We start from the raw sequence: 16581 nt of genomic DNA, 5'->3' as shown, positions 1-16581 counted from the left end.
TAACCTTGGCCATACCTTTTGCAATATTGAAGATAGCAACTAGATATATGGCATGCATGTGTATCTCATGGAGCTGCACATTTTGAGTGGTGAAAGGTCAAGGTCATTCTTCAAGGTCAAGGTCAAAAATTGAAGAAAGCAACTTGATATTTGCCATGCATGTGTATCTCATGGAGCTGCACATTTTGAGTGGTGAAAGGTCAAGTTCATCCTTCAATGCCAAAGGTCAAATATATGGGTTGGGGCATTGTGTTTCACAAACACAGCTTTTGTTAGACCTTAAAGTGCATTTTTTTTCAATATTTATTCACTACTTTCCCTTCATATCTAACATGTTTGCATATGGCTTTTTGCTTAAATAAACACATGAAGCAATACTCATCATTAAGAATATTGCTTTATGTTAACACTTGTGAAGGTGGGCTTTTCAGATGTTGTGCGTGTCTTTTTAGATTATTGTAATTGAAATACAATACAATCACATGAAACACTTGTTGATGGGTTAATGTAGGTATAGAATTCAGAGTTATCTGAACAAACATTATCGTGAAGCTTTTTTAACTATTAGATCATAATTTTAAGCCAAGTACTTAAAAAAGTAATATAAGATAGACCATTACTATTATTTACATGTGAACTCAAGTTGCTTTTATACCCCCTTCATAGAAGGCGTGGAAAAGTGACTTTTTTTTTCCAAGATTTATTCCATCTATTGTGTGATCTAGTTTATAAATAATTCTTAAGTGTTAATAGGTGTATCCCTGAAAAAGCCACTTTTTTCAAAAGCCCACTAATCTGCTGGTACAAATAAACATGACCCATTTATAATTTTCCTTTCAAAATCACTCACCGTATCAACCGTTATACTTTAAAGTAAGCTATCATTGGTTGATTTAATGTACCAGCGTTGTTTGTACCGGGGTGATGAGTGGGTTTTTCTAAACTCGTCCTTTTTCGGGGTGATCTATTGTGAATACACAATCATTTGGATTTGATGAAGCATAACAATACAATAGTAATTGTCAGACTGACATTAAGGTTGTTTGATTTTGGGCTAATAAACAATTACTACACATTAAGTCTATTTATTGTAAGTTGATGTTATTAAATATGTTAGCAAATTAAATGAGAACTTTATTTTACTATTTTGCTTTTAATATCAGTTTTTTGCATTGTTTTTCATAAAGACTGCAGCAAGTTACATTAACCACATTTACATAAAGCATTGTTTTAATTTGATACATACTGCAATTTCTTTCATCTGATGTTTTGCCATTCCTAGGGACACAATGTTTAACAACACAGACACGTTGCATTCAACCCTCTCAGACAAAGTGGTGGACACAGGCATACATTACCACCCCACCTTCAGCCACATTGAAAGGTACATAGGATTCAATGTTCTTATTAAAATATCAATATTTACTTCTAAATGAGCCTGGTTCTGGGAAAACCGGGTTAAATGCATTTGCATAAAGTGTCGTCTCAAATTGGCCTGTGCAGTTTACACAGGCTAATCTGGGACGACAATTTCCGCAAAAACTAGATTTGTGCTAAGAAGATTAAATTTCTATAAACAAACAATACCATAAACCCTGTAAGTGTGGTCCATAATTAGCCTACATTCTTCACAGGCTAATCTGGGATGACACTTTAAGCACGCTCATTTAGCCCAGTTTTCTCAGAACAATGATGAAATTATTTTCTTTATAATTTTCAGTTTTACTTCTTCATCTCAAGGCATATGCACAAGGTGACAGTTCTCTTTCTTATTATCATTTTCTATCAAACACACTATAACCTCTGTACACCACCTCACCTGAGCGTTTCAATGTAGAGTAATAGACAAGGCAACGGAGGAGACGGCAGTGGACACTCAGAGGCTGATCCAGTGTCCAGACAACGATGTACAGGATGAGGTCATCAAACAGAGGCGCACTAAGTCAGCGGAACTTCTCAAGAAGGAGCTGAGAAAACATGGCCGCACTGGAAGCCGTGAATACCTAGCAAAGGTCAGGGTTGTGTGCTTGCCTCGTGGATGTGTATACATTGATTGAGAAAATTACTTTTAATTGAGTATGGTAACATTTTGCTTGAGATATTTGTGTTATTTCAGTCACTTGGTGGATGATTATCATAAGTAAGGGATTATGTTGTGTATAAATATAATCAGGGACGACACTTTCCGCCTAAATTGGATTTTTGCTAAGAAGAGACTTCATTCAAACGAAAAATATCATAAAAGCGGAAAGTGTCGTCCCTGATTAGCCTGTGCACACTGCACATGCTTATCTGGGACGACACTTTACGCACATGCATTATGCCCCGTTTTCTCAGAACACGACTCATAAAAAAAAGGGTTATTTATATTATCTGTCATAAAAATGTGTTATTTTGACTTACAAAATAATCTTGATAATTTGCGAGCACAGAATTCATACTAATATTACAAATTTTAGACACAATGCTATAATTCATACTAGCAACTGGGGTATTTTTCTCCTCCTTTAAATTAATTTATCGTTTTGATTTTTAACATTCCCTCCAAAATAGTTTTCCATTTGTTAAATAAGGAAGATTTCTTGTAAAAAAGGTTAGGGGGGCAGGATATTTTCCTTCCTCAAGGTCTTTTAAAAATCACACCCCTGCAACAGGGTTTATATAACAGATAACAGATGATTGTTTCAATTAGGCATAAAATAAAACCAAAACCATTGTGTTGTGTTTCAGGTGAACATGTCCTTGTCAATATTGTACGCCCGTCAAGTGCTAACAAGTCTGCTTGCCCATTGGCCAGCCTACGGTCATGTGATCAACTCGGACCTCCTCGGATGCAAGGAAGTTCAGCAGATACCCAGTGTCCTTGACCTGCTTAATAAGACTGGAAGCAGGGAAAACTTCCAGAAGGTAGCATTCATTTGTACTGAAAGAGAATTAAATAATGAATTTGTTTATGTAAGAATCTTTTCTGTGTTGTTATTTATTCTACTTAATTAAGTTGTATGCCCAAATCAATATTAAAATTATTGTTTTGAAAATGTTGGGGGCCAAAGTTCATTATTTTCACTTCAAGACACAACAGATTTGTATCACAAACTTGTAAATTCAAAATCTGCTTTGATCTAGAGGGGACAGGCCAAGCTAGGTCAGATGTTTGAGCACTGGACTGTCAATCTTCAGAAGAGAGACATAGTATAAGCCTCGAGCTTCCTTCTCAATTCTGTCCAATTGTATTTTACAGCCTTTATGTAAAGCAATACTGCAATTCTACCTGCCTAGCATATTGCTCAAATATAATATGTATGTTTGTATTGTATTGCTTAAATGTACTTTCAATGAACTAAATAAATAGTGTTTAAACCAATCTTCGGATTATGTTTCAAATTGGGCAGTTGTGGGTTATTTGCATGTGCATTTAGTACTAGTGAGCCACTTACATCCACTGAGCTTTCGAGGAAAAGTGGACTTAGGAATAAACTGCCTTGATATGACTGAAATATGGCTGAAATCTGACAAACAAACTCATTAACACATAGCTAAATGAGACAATAAATGCTTTACAAACAGCTCTTGTTTGATGTCCATGTCGGGTGAATTAAAAAGACAGATCCGAAGTTTGCTATGAAAATTTTTAATTCCCCCACAGCTGATCATAATGGATAAATTTGAATTTATCCAAAATAAAACAATCATCCCCATTTTCTAGTTAAATAATAAACACAATTCACATGCTAGTGTGATGCTTTAACAGCTGAACATGTGATCATTTAAATATGTGTGACACAATCATGTGGATAAATCAATTAATCATATGAGAAATATCCATTCAGATGTAAATCCCACGTTTCAGGTGGTGAGTAATTTAGTGCAGCACTGTGAGCCAGAGAGCCTCATCCCTATAGCGTGCACGGCGTGTCAGTTCATGGAGGAGGTCACGACCTCTGTGATCACGCGTGAGTCTGACCACAACTACAAGGGAGAGGATGTGGAGGTGGAAAAGTTACAGCTGCCTGGGGCTTCCTTCCTCACCATCGCTTTTGATCCAAAGTACGTAGCTTTTGACCCATAGTAAGATGCTTGTTATCGCAAGAAGGTGGCTTGTGACTTACAGTTTTTACTCAAAGTTGGTGCAAACTGCGTGCTATCATATGTAACCTCATGACAAAATTTATCCTTGCATATGAGTGTGTCATGTTTGTCATATTATATATCATATTTATGCCCCCCTTCGAAGAAGATGGGGTATATTGTTTTGCAAATGTCAGGCGGTCCGTTGGTCGGTCTGTCTGTCCGTTGGTCGGTCCGTCCACCAGATGGTTTCCGGATGATAACTCAAGAACGCTTAGGCCTAGGATCATCAAACTTCATAGGTACATTGATCATGACTGGCAGATGACCCCTATTGATTTTCAGGTCACTAGGTCAAAGGTCAAGGTCACAGTGACTCAAAATAGTTAACTGGTTTCCGGATGATAACTCAAGAATGATTAGGCCTAGGATCATGAAACTGCATAGGTACATTGATCATGACTGGTAGATGACCCCTATTGATATTCAGGTCACTAGGTCAAAGGGCAAGGTCACAGTGACTCGAAATAGTAAAATGGTTTCCGGATGATAACTCAAGAATGCTTACGCCTAGGATCATGAAACTTCATAGGTACATTGATCATGACTGGCAAATGACCCCTATTGATTTTCAGGTCACCAGGTCAAAAGTCAAGGTGACAGTGACTCGAAACAGTAAAATGGTTTCCGAATGATAACTCAAGAATGCTTATGTCTAGGATCATGAAACTTCATGGGTACATTGATCATGACTTTAATGCCTAGTGGATCATTTTTGACACCAAGTTGGTTGCTTTTACTCAAAAGAAATTTGGATTTTACCTGAAATGGATCTTTAAGTACGTCACTTTTGACCTCATGGAGGTACTTTTTCACCCCAAGTAGTCACTTTTGACACCAAGCAGATCATTTGACATCAATTAGATTGCTTTTGAACGGAAGTAGATTGCTTTTGAACCTATGAAGGTAACTTAAATCCCAAGTAGGTTACTATATTTCCCATGTATGTTTTTTTACCCTAAGCAGGTTTCTTATTCCATATGTTCATCAGGTATGGCCCCTGGAAGGTTCCTCACCATCACATTCAACAAAAAGGGGATGCTTTTACCCCATTTGTTTTCTCAGCACCATTGTAATTATGTTCAGATTTGATCATTATTGTGACTTTGTAGTGTGGTTTACTAACCTACTAGACCTACATACGAGTGGTGTTCTGAGAAAACTGAGCATAATGCTTGTGCGTAAAGTGTCGTCCCAGATTAGCCTTTGCAGTCCGCACAGATGAATCAGGGACGACACTTTCCGCTTAATTTGATTTTTGCTAAGAAGAGACTTCATTTAAACGAAAAATGTCATAAAAGCGGAAAGTGTCGTCTCAGAGTAGCCTGTGCGGACTGCACAGGCTAATCTGGGACGACACTTTACGCATATGCATTATGCCCAGTTTTCTCAGAAAGCGACACATATGTTTCCTGTGTAGATGTTCCACGAGAGAGGATGAGGATGAGCTGGTGTTTGCCACGAGTTCTGACATGTCCCAGAATGAGCACAGGTTTGGTGGAACTCAGAGGGGCAACTGGAGCACCTTCCAAGTGTCAGGTACGGAGGTCAATCATACGCAAGGTGATTTCATTATATGATGCGCCAGGTGGTGGACTTTAACATGTAAGTGGTTTATCTACATTATAGTTTTGTATTTATTTCAGTTTTTTACATCATGTTTCCATGTGTACAAAACTGGATAATTTAACATAAAGATGTTGTATTTTGTCAATAAGAAACATGATTTTATACCCGTATTTTATTTAATTACATTGTTTGTAAAGTCTTAAATAGAGCAAAACAGTTCAGTATGAAACAAAACACATACAAAAAGCATGCTGGAAAATAAACTTTTGACATTCATATATGCCACACAAACCCTTGTATGTTCACTGTTTCTTGAAACTAGCCGTGTAATTTTCATTATTCTAGGGGACACAATTTACTACAAATTTGAATGGGGCAGTGGTAAGTCTGAGACCCACTGGGGCTACAAGTTCACGGTCACTGCGGGGACTCGAGACAGCTTTGAGACTGGACACATTATCCTCAACAGTGTGCTGTCCTCAAATATGGCCAGGTAAATTAGGAATTAAGGATACCGCCAATAGCAATCAACGCCAAATAATTCTGCGATCTTGTAGAGTGAGTGCACCTGCATATCATATTCTGTTTAAGCTGGTTTAACTTTAAAAAAAACAATGTGTGCATTGATGTTTGTGATATTCAAAAAAACAGTGTTACCGGTATTCTGTTGTTTATAACAAATACTGGCAATGGATCGTTCCTTACAGAAATCTGATATAAATAAATGTCCCCTACTTATACAGTACACATCATTCACTATTATTGGTACCCTGTATCCTGTGCATTATACAGTACACATCATTCACTATTATTGGTTCCCTGTATCCTGTGTAGGTGCCTGCCAGTGAGTGACCTGTGGGCCAGCCTGGTGTACTTCTGCAGCAAGCAGACGGGCACACAGCGCCTGAAAACCATCCAGCTCCTCATGAAGATTGTACAGACCCAGCACAGGTACACAGGCTTCGATATCAACAAGGATTGAAGTTATCAAAATAACTTAAGATTTTTACAAAATCTGTCAGTTGTTTTATACATATGTTGGTCCGCAGTAAATCATTGTTCAGACTATAAATTGCTACAATATGGCAGCTTTATATTCATATTCATACATTAATTTTTCTAAACATGAAATTGAATAGTTTAAAAAAAATAAAATATTTAGTTTACAGGTAAATTTGCAGATTACTGATTTTGTCAAAAAAATCATTAGTAATAATGCGTCTGCTTTTTGATTTGTGTGTGTAATACTTGTCCACGCTAAATCAAGGTGGGGAGAGTTTGTCACTTGGGAGTCACTTACTGGGAGTTGGGCGGTTAATCACACCTGTCCATTAGTCCATTGTGATAGTAACTGGCCCTACTTATTACATGGCAATTAAATAGTGCATTGTTATGTAGCAGATAGCAGATTAGTGGGACTGATTTACCGTTAACAACTGTTTGAAGCTAAAAAACCAATTAGTCTTTTTCAATTACAATCACTGCCAAACTGACAAAATTGTTAAGTTAATCTGTGCCTAGTAGAGAAGGTATGAATATTGGTGGGTTATTATTGAGTGTAAGTAAAATATTTTGCTTAGTTTTCAATAATGCTTTATATAATATTTTATCTTTTAAGTACAGTAATTTGTCTGTTATTCAAATTGACACATAAAAAGTTACTAGTACATGAAGTTAAACACAACACATTTATTATGTTTTTATTTGTTTGAAATAAAAGTGCAGGAACAATTTTTATCAGAAATTGCTCCAACTTGTCATCTTCATCTTTTAATAGCATTTATGGTCTTTGATCCAATGCATCTTTAACACAGATGGTAATAAAGTTGTTAAAAATTAGGGCTAACTCTTACTATTCTACGTAAACAAAGTCAACGCTATTGATATAGCTTAACTGCATTTGCGTTTTACAATAAATGTATTGGTTTATCAAATATGTAATATGTAATATAATATATTCCTGTTTGTGTAATAATATAAATCAGTCTTAATTTTTCTCAAGATTGGACATAAGTATTTGTTACAAACTTAATGACATCAATCAATCTAGTGACGAAATATACAAACATGAATGTGTGGTGAATAGTAATGGTTTCACAGTAACTAATAACATCAAAATACAAAGTTTATAGTATTACAATGTTTACATTAAGTGAAAAATAGAACAATTTCCTCTATAGATTAGAAACCTAATAGTGAAAACTTTAATGCCATGCCTTCATGATCTGTCAGTTTTGTATGGTGTATGCTCACCTTCCCCTCCCTCTGCCCCCTGCAGGGTGGATGGCACAGAGCGGCTTGCTATCAACCTGGGTCTGCTGAAGCCCCTGTGGATGCTCTACTCTGGGATGTCCCGCGGGGAGTCTGACACGGGCTCTATACTGCCGCCCGTATGCAGAGCTCTCACTGAGCTCTTCCTGCTCGTGGAGAACCTTGCCATTGTGAGTGCAATGATTAAAATGGAGGTGCGCTGTGGGAAAATGGGGCTTAATCAATGTGCATAAAGTGTATAGTGGATAACACTTCTAGCTTGTGTGGAATTATCATGAACAGGGAGTTTCTTCTAAACTGAAAAATAGTCTAGTCTGAATGTTTTATCCCTGATTAGCCCATGCAGACTGCACAGGCTAATCTGAGACAACACTTCACACACATGCATTAAGCCCAGTTTTCCCAGAGCGAGGCTTAATGTACTCACTTGTGTTGTCATTCAATACAATACCTCTCTATTGTAAGTATGTAGTTTGGATATGACAAAAATCATTTTACAGAATATACTATTTAATAATTTTGAATAAGTTTATTTACTTGGTCAGCATTTGTGATCACCTTTTTGTCCATTGTCTGTGTTTTCTGTTGTCAACATTTGTGTTATGAACACTATACAGGCCACATTTATTGCATTATATTCATGATATATTATCAGAAAAATTATCTCAATGGTATTTTGGCTAATTTGGAAACTTTGCCATGAATGGTAAAATTAGTTCATTCCGTCAAATTAAAGAAAGGCTAGAAAACTATGTAAAACTAAGATTGTTTGCCCATTCATCATGAAACGTCATCTCAAAACGTTCAAATGATATCTTGGCCAAGTTTGCAACTGGTTCTAGTCTTTTGTAAAACATGTCTGCCAGGGTTCAGGGCAGTTGTCCCTTTATGGCTGTAGATAAAGCGCTGTAGAAGGCCCATTTGTAACCCAATCATCATGAAATTTGCTTATAACATTTATAAATTGTGTTCTCATGATATCTTGGAAATGTTTGAAAATGATTCAATTCTTTTGACAATCATGACTGTCACTGATGAGGCAGTTTTCCTTATATGTCTGTGGTGAAAATCTACCAATAAGAATATTAAAGTTTCTCGAGGGAATGTCATAGCCAGAGCTCCAGATAAGGATTTAGTCTAATGGGTATTTCACCCCCGTATATTATTGTTAAAGCGTATTTTACTCCTTTGTTTCAGGGTATTTAGGAATACATAGTGGTATTTTCCATTTCCTTCAAAAACTGACAGAGTAAATGGTCGCTTAAAACGTCCCTTTTTGATCCACAAACATGATGATGCAAGCGTATTCTGATTGAATTACTTTTGATTCAAAGGTTAAATTACACTGAAAACTCAACTGGATTATTGGTTAAACCGGTTAAGCACTTTAATCGATTTAAAATACGTACCAAGATTTCTATTGCGTTTTGTTACGTACTGGGTAGATTTTTAATGCGTTTTTATATTTTTTCAATGCGTAAATACGCAGATACGCCTCTTATCTGGAGCTCTGGTCATAGCCCATTTGGCCCTCTTATTTAGCAAACATTTTGTGAGAGAATTCACACATTACCCAGACATAATATATGAAATGACAGCAAGGATTGTGCATTGTCTTTAAATCACATGCTTTTGAAAATGTCATCCCTGATTACCCTGTACAGGCTAGTGTGGGAAGACACTTAATGTCTATGCATTGCGCCCAGTTTACATAGCACAAGGCTCAAATGTTGACAATCCTTCTGTGTGCTCACTTCAGGAGTGGAACATGGTTGAGGAGTACCTGGTGATGATGCAGGACTCCTCTGAGATCAAGCAGGCAGTCTGGCAGGTATGTACAGGGACCAGGGACCATAATGTAGTAACATCTCTGGAAGGGACATGATTACACTGTGTCAACATAAGTTAAATGAACATTTGTTTATCATACAGCTTGTTACTGCAACCAGTCAATTTGTGTTTATTTACTTTTTGCCCACATAATTTTTAAACAGCTTGATGTCTCAAAGTTATTTGGAGAAGAATCGTGTCTTGGTGTGGGTGATTGTGAAAATTTGAGCAATTACAAAAAAGATATAGGTGACCTGATTTTTTTCAGCTGCAGATAGATTGAACTGATTTTGACACCCCTACATATACATTGTAACTGCATTGATTATAATTATTAAGGTGATTTGACAATATTGATGGTGATGATAGTGGTTGCAGTTATGGTATTGACGATAATGATGGTTGTGATGGTGGTGGTCTCTGCCAGTTATTGTCCCCTACCGGTTTCACGGGAGGGGACTTATGGTTTGTGCTCTGTGTGTCCGTCACTCTGTCAGACAGTCAGTCCGTGAGTCTGTCACACTTTTCTGGATCCTGCGATAACTTTTAAAGTTCTTGATATTTTTTCATGAAACTTGAAACATTGATAGATGGCAATATGGACATTATGCATGTCATTTCATTTTGTTCCTACGTCAAAAATGCTGGTTGCTATGGCAACAAATAAAAAAAAAAAATTGTCTTACAATAGTGGAGCCGGTAGGGGACATATGTTGCTTGGCAATAGTCTTGTTATAATTGTGATGATGATGATGATGATGATGATGATGATGATGATGATGATGATGATGATGATGATGATGATGATGATTATGGCATTGATGATGGTGGTGGTAATGATGATGTCTCTCATTGTTGGCCACTGTTGTACAGGGTATCCAGCGTGTTGCGGCTGTCAGTGTGATGATTGGCTACAAGAACCTTGCCACTGACATCACCGCCGCATACAAAAAGAAGAAAACTACTGAAGAAAAGGATGGCAAAAAGAATTAAATTGGGTTTTTATTTTTTTTTAATGGGGGGAAAAAAGAGAAGGAAAAAGTGCTGCTATTTTGAAATAGTAAGATGATTGACTTAAGTTTTTCACAAGTGATACATGTTTGTGTATGTATAATTGTATATTGGACTTCTAATTCTTCAATATAGCATTGTTTAGAATTATTATTAACATGTTCTTTTTATTATTTATCTTTTAAAATAAATATTTATTTGATGTTAACTTGCAAGTTTTGAGACTCGTGTAGACATGTTGTTTAGTTAAACTGAAAGAAGCTGTTATTCAGTTTAATTAGGAATGTTGAAAGCTGATAGATGCTTCCACACCTATCAATCATATTAAATTTTTCTGCAGTATTAGCCAATCATTGCAATTGCATAGCATGCAGAAAATGCACATTTGTATTTTTCTTTTGTGCTGGATCTTTTGTTTGGGCTTATACGTAGCTGTTTTATTTTTCTGTGATAAATGTATCAATTTGTTAGTTGATATCACAATACTGCTGTAAGAGTTGCTCCATCTTTCAAGTCAAGTTTCTGATGCCAGTTGTTCATTTTATCGAGCTGATATTATACTGATTCAAACTCAGTGTCTTTGTTTTGTCTTCTTTGAAAACTGACACAAACTTTCTATTAAAGATCTCATCTCTCATTATCCTGTGAGTTCTTACAATAGATTCAGTCACAGCTTTGATTAAGATGTTTGCTTACATCATAAAATAGTGCACTTCTTTTGTATTTGATATTATAATTATGTTTCCATTTAATATTGACACTAAAAATAATCTCTTCATCACTTTAAATGCATCAAATGAAAGGTGTCATATTTTCTTTACTTGCAATGCACGATTTAGGTAGTGTATTTTTAACCAGGTTTTCCGAAGGAAAAAACTGGTTATTAGATTGGCGAATGCGGGCGGGCTGGCTGGCTGGCTGGCTGGCTGGCTGGCTGGCTGGCGGGCTGGCGGAATAAGCTTGTCCGGGCCATAACTATGTCGTTCATTGTCAGATTTTAAAATCATTTGGCACATTTGTTCACCATCATTGGACGGTGTGTCGCACGAAATAATTACGTCGATATCTCCAAGGTCAAGGTCACACTTTGAGTTCAAAGGTCAAAAATGGCCATAAATGAGCTTGTCCGAGCCATAACTATGTCGTTCATCGTCAGATTTTAAAATCATTTGGCACATTTGTTCACCATCATTGGACGGTGTGTCGCGCGAAATAATTACGTCGATATCTCCAAGGTCAAGGTCACACTTTGAGTTCAAAGGTCAAAAATGGCCATAAATGAGCTTGTCCTGGCCATAACTATGTCATTCATTGTGAGATTTTAAAATCATTTGGCACATTTGTTCACCATCATGGGACGGTGTGTCCCACGAAAGAATCACGTCAATATCTCCAATGTCAAGGTCGCCACGACTAAAAATAGATTTAAAAAAAAAAAAAAACTTACAAAGGGGGTTAATTTTTTTTGGTCATTTCAAAAGTTCAGTTTGAGTTTTCTCCCTTTATCAGATTTTTTTTTCACAATGAAAACCTGGTTTTGTGACAATTTTGTCCCTTGTCTTTATTTAAAATCAGTTTAAATGTCACAATTGATTGCATGTGAAAATGTTTTTGTCACACACATAGAAAAAAAGTTCAAAAGAATGTTTTTTAATGGCTTGTTCTTTACTTCTTAATCTTAAATGAAACAAAAAAAGAAAACGTGAACATAGATCAGCCTTGTACAAGTTGAGAAATCAAGTACATATGTGTTTGAAATAATGTCTGGGTGTGTACACAGGGACCTTTAAAAAAATAGTCTACATGCTATTTAAGTATATAGGGGATAGGTAAATACTATGTACAATCTTCAAGCATGTGTAAATTGTAATGGTAATGTAACATGGAAGGCTGGATGATAACTGCAGTGGAGAATTAACCAATGTAATGTCGTGTTTGAAATTCATGTAGTGTTTCTTCCAAAATGAAAGTAAACTATTATTATTGTGAAATTGAAGCAGTTTTATACGAATTTATAGAAAAAAGTCACATTTAATTGTAGTTATGTTATATAAAACTATGAGAAGAAATTAGCCTATGAACGTGTACCTTTAAACTAGTTTATTTTCAAAGGAATATGGAAATTACAACTAGAATTATCGGTTTTTCTGTTGTGCACACCTGTGTCCAAGTAAGGATTTTTGAGCTTTTTTGAATGAAAGGTTTCGTTTTAATTTAATGAAAGATCAGAGCTATTGCCAAATGTATTGTTTTCTGAAAGATAAATGTCTTGGCTCGTGGTATACCGTTAATTTGGTGTAATTAATGCTTTTGGAAGCGATTTTTTTGCTTTTGTACAGACCCTGGTGTTGTTCAGGAAATTTGACAGTTGTATCCCTTGTATATATTTATAGCACCGGTATGTATAGTATTTTACTTTAAGGTTCCTGTAGGTATTTATTGAACTATGGAATATTACAATTAGTAAAAATGCTTTTATTTAACCTTTTGTGTTAAGATTTGTTTGCTTGATAAAGATAATTAAGCTTTTGTGTAATAATACGTTGACATTGTTTGTGATACAATAAAATTACCGTATATTTCTTTGTGTTGTTATTTACCTTGACCAATTTGCTTAAATGAATCAAGAACATTTCACAAACATGTTGTTCCTTACGACCTGTATTGTCAGTGGTTCAAATGTTGGAATATTAGCGATATCTTTCAACACGGACTCTAGATGAGACCATATACGCTCCGTGCTTTCAATGATCAGTATGTTTGAGTGGATTTGGTCACCGTTTTCTACAGTACATCAGACATATCACGGCGATACGATGAGCAACTTCCACTCTTTTTCCACGTTAGCTTGTTTATCAGTAGTTATTGCAAATACCTATACAAGAAACAGACAACTCTCCTACTCGAATCGGGTTGGGACCGGTTCCATATAACGTGTACCCAGTGTACGGAAAGCTCACCTTCGCTCTCAGTCAGCCAGGGGAGCCTTGTTGCTTTGGTGTCAAGGGGACATCAGCCGGCCTCCCAAACAGACATTATGTATTTACAAATACAATAATGATTAAGATGAAAATCATTACAAAACAAACGAAACAATGTTCCTCAAATAAAATAAGTTTCTAATGCGTGTTCTTAGGATGTATCAAATAGTTGCAAAACTTGTAAAGCAACTTGTTTCGTAAGATTCCCAGTGACAATGGCAAAAAGCCCAGTTCAATTAAATGTTAAATAAATATTTGCTTTACAGCATTACGAGAAGGCCAATGGCCCATGTTGACATATTATAGTAATCCTTAGCACAAATAGACCTACACACACACATATAATATATATATATATATATAACAAAGTCGCTTCTAGCCGGGTTTTTTAAAAAGCGCTTTGATTAAATTTGCCGTAGCTTTCGACGTCTCGGTCTTCTTCAGCGGCATTAATTTGTGAAATATTTATTTATTTATATTTATAACAAGACTATTGCCAAGCAATAAAAGTCCCCTACCGGATCCACCATTGTCAGAAATTGCACCATTGTCAGATTATTTTTTTATTTTTTTCCATAGCAACCACAATTTTTGACGTAGGAACAAAATGAAATGACATGCATAATGTCCATATTGCCATCTATCCATGTTCCAAGTTTCATGAAAAAATATTAAGAACTTTTAAAGTTATCGCAGGATCCAGAAAAAAACACTATTTTCAGCACTATTTCTAGTTTATTTGTTGCCATAGCAACCACAATTATTGACGTAGGAACAAAATGAAATGACGTGCATAATGTCCATATTGCCATCTATCCATGTTGCAAGTTTCGTGAAAAAAAGTATTAAGAACTTTTAAAGTTATCGCAGGATCCAGAAAACCACCATTTTCAGCAGTATTTCTAGTCTATTTGTTGCCATAGCAACCAGAATTTTTGACGTATGAACAAAATGAAATGAAGTGCATAATGTCCATATTGCCATCTATCCATATTTTAAGTTTCATGAAAAAATATTAAAAACTTTTTAAGTAATCGCAGGATCCAGAAAAAAAACACCATTTTCAGCAGTATTTCTAGTCTATTTGTTGCCATAGCAACCAGAATTTTTGACGTAGGAACAAAATGAAATGACGTGCATAATGTCCACATTGCCATCTATCGATCCATGCTTCAAGTTTCATGAAAAAAATATTAAGAACTGTTAAAGTTATCGCAGGATCCAAAAAAAAAACACCATTTTCAGCAGTATTTCTAGTCTATTTGTTGCCATAGCAACCAGAACATTTGACGTAGGATCGAAATGAAATGACGTGCATAATGTCCATATTGCCATCTATCCATATTTTAAGTTTCATGAAAAAATATAAAGAACTTTTAAAGTTATCGCAGGATCCAGGAAAGTGTGACGGACGGACGGACGAACGGATACAAAACCATAAGTCCCCTCCGGTGAAACCGGTAGGGGACTAAAAAGCACATAATGCATTAGTAAGCAAAGTTCCCGAGACATTATGAATAATAAATTCATAAATAATTTACAGTAGTTTATACATATGTATAATGCTAATATTACAAATGAACTAGCGATACAACAAATATCGCAAAAAATACTAAATAAACATGAGGCGCTTAGTCATATAAATCCCAGAGGTTGTTAAAGGGGCCTTTTCACAGATTTTGGCATTTTTTAACTTATTCATTAAATGCTTTCTATTGATAAATGTTAACATTGGATCGTAAAAGCTCCAGTAAAAAATCAAGAATAAAATTTAAATAGGAAAAGAACATTGCCCGGAGCAGGTTTCGAACCAGTGATCCCCTGGAGTCCTGCCAGAGTCCTGAAGTAAAAACGCTTTAGCCTACTGAGCCATTCCGCCGAATACACATACTTAACGTATTTTATACCCTATATAAGCAATCTTCGTAGTTTCACAAAATTTAACGACAAAAACAGAACTCTCCAAATTATTCAATCGTTTCGCGTTGCAACGCTTTATAATTTTTAGGTTTTATAATCGTCAAAAGATGCATATAATGGCTATATTAGAACATGGTAAATGTTCAGTATTACTGTTTCCTCACAAATATCATAACTAAAACGAAAATTTGCGAATCTGAAACAACTTTTTTCAATTTTGTCAATTTACCAAAGCGTGAAAAGATCCCTTTAAACTAAGGTTTCATATAAAGTTAATTAAAGACATAACGAAACGAACACATACGTATGTTGTAAAGTTGTGTTTGTCATCAGACAGATGTGAGCAAACCGTTTTAGGGTTTGAAACGATTAAAACAAATGCATAAAAATGTCTTACGTAACTTTACAAAAAGGTGTGTTATGTTTTCAACTCTCGATTCAAATTGTAAACGTATGCACCGATAAATCACATTAAAATGCAACCGATTATTTTGAAAAAGCGAATGCATGACGAATGCTGTCACAATGCAGAATACACAATTGTCATTCCTTGCATGATTCATTAATCATATATAGCGCTATCCAGTAGCAACGTTCAGCTTTATACGCTTTAAACTGTAATATTTCGTTAATACTCATGTGTTCTAATGGTCCACTTGTATTTCACGTTTTCTGGCGATTGTGACCGTCAAATGTGGGGAAATTGCCGTGTAAGATATTGTGTGGCCGTCAAATGTGGAGATATTGCCGTGTAAGATCTTCATAGAAGATTCATGGCAGAAACGTCAACAATATCAGATTGATTTCATGAATGTTCCTGTTATTTTACACTAATTTTGAGCTAAGTTAAGCTAATGATTAACCCATTTAT

At 35.7% G+C, this 16581-nt stretch overlaps 1 protein-coding gene across 4 annotated transcripts in view; it reads left to right on the top strand.

The window, feature by feature from the left end:
- LOC127868799 (zinc finger ZZ-type and EF-hand domain-containing protein 1-like) overlaps nt 1-13391 on the top strand; it is a 108649-nt gene extending 95258 nt beyond the window's left edge. For 3 of the 4 annotated variants that reach the window (XM_052410874.1, XM_052410873.1, XM_052410872.1), the window contains 10 exons: nt 1283-1384; nt 1838-2012; nt 2731-2907; nt 3851-4047; nt 5549-5667; nt 6043-6190; nt 6532-6648; nt 7976-8138; nt 9728-9799; nt 10672-13391. In XM_052410874.1, the coding sequence (XP_052266834.1) occupies nt 1283-1384; nt 1838-2012; nt 2731-2907; nt 3851-4047; nt 5549-5667; nt 6043-6190; nt 6532-6648; nt 7976-8138; nt 9728-9799; nt 10672-10791 (1390 nt within the window). In that variant the 3' untranslated portion in view covers nt 10792-13391. The remainder of the gene's footprint in view (nt 1-1282; nt 1385-1837; nt 2013-2730; nt 2908-3850; nt 4048-5548; nt 5668-6042; nt 6191-6531; nt 6649-7975; nt 8139-9727; nt 9800-10671) is intronic. The other variant, XR_008044252.1, reaches the window with a different exon arrangement.
- Nucleotides 13392-16581: the final 3190 nt, after the last annotated feature.

This window comes from Dreissena polymorpha, chromosome 2 (assembly GCF_020536995.1).
Source record: "Dreissena polymorpha isolate Duluth1 chromosome 2, UMN_Dpol_1.0, whole genome shotgun sequence".
In the NCBI taxonomy this organism is placed as follows: domain Eukaryota; kingdom Metazoa; phylum Mollusca; class Bivalvia; order Myida; family Dreissenidae; genus Dreissena; species Dreissena polymorpha.
The sequence above is the reverse complement of the archived record's forward strand: the minus strand, read 5'-3'. Positions and strand labels throughout refer to the sequence as shown.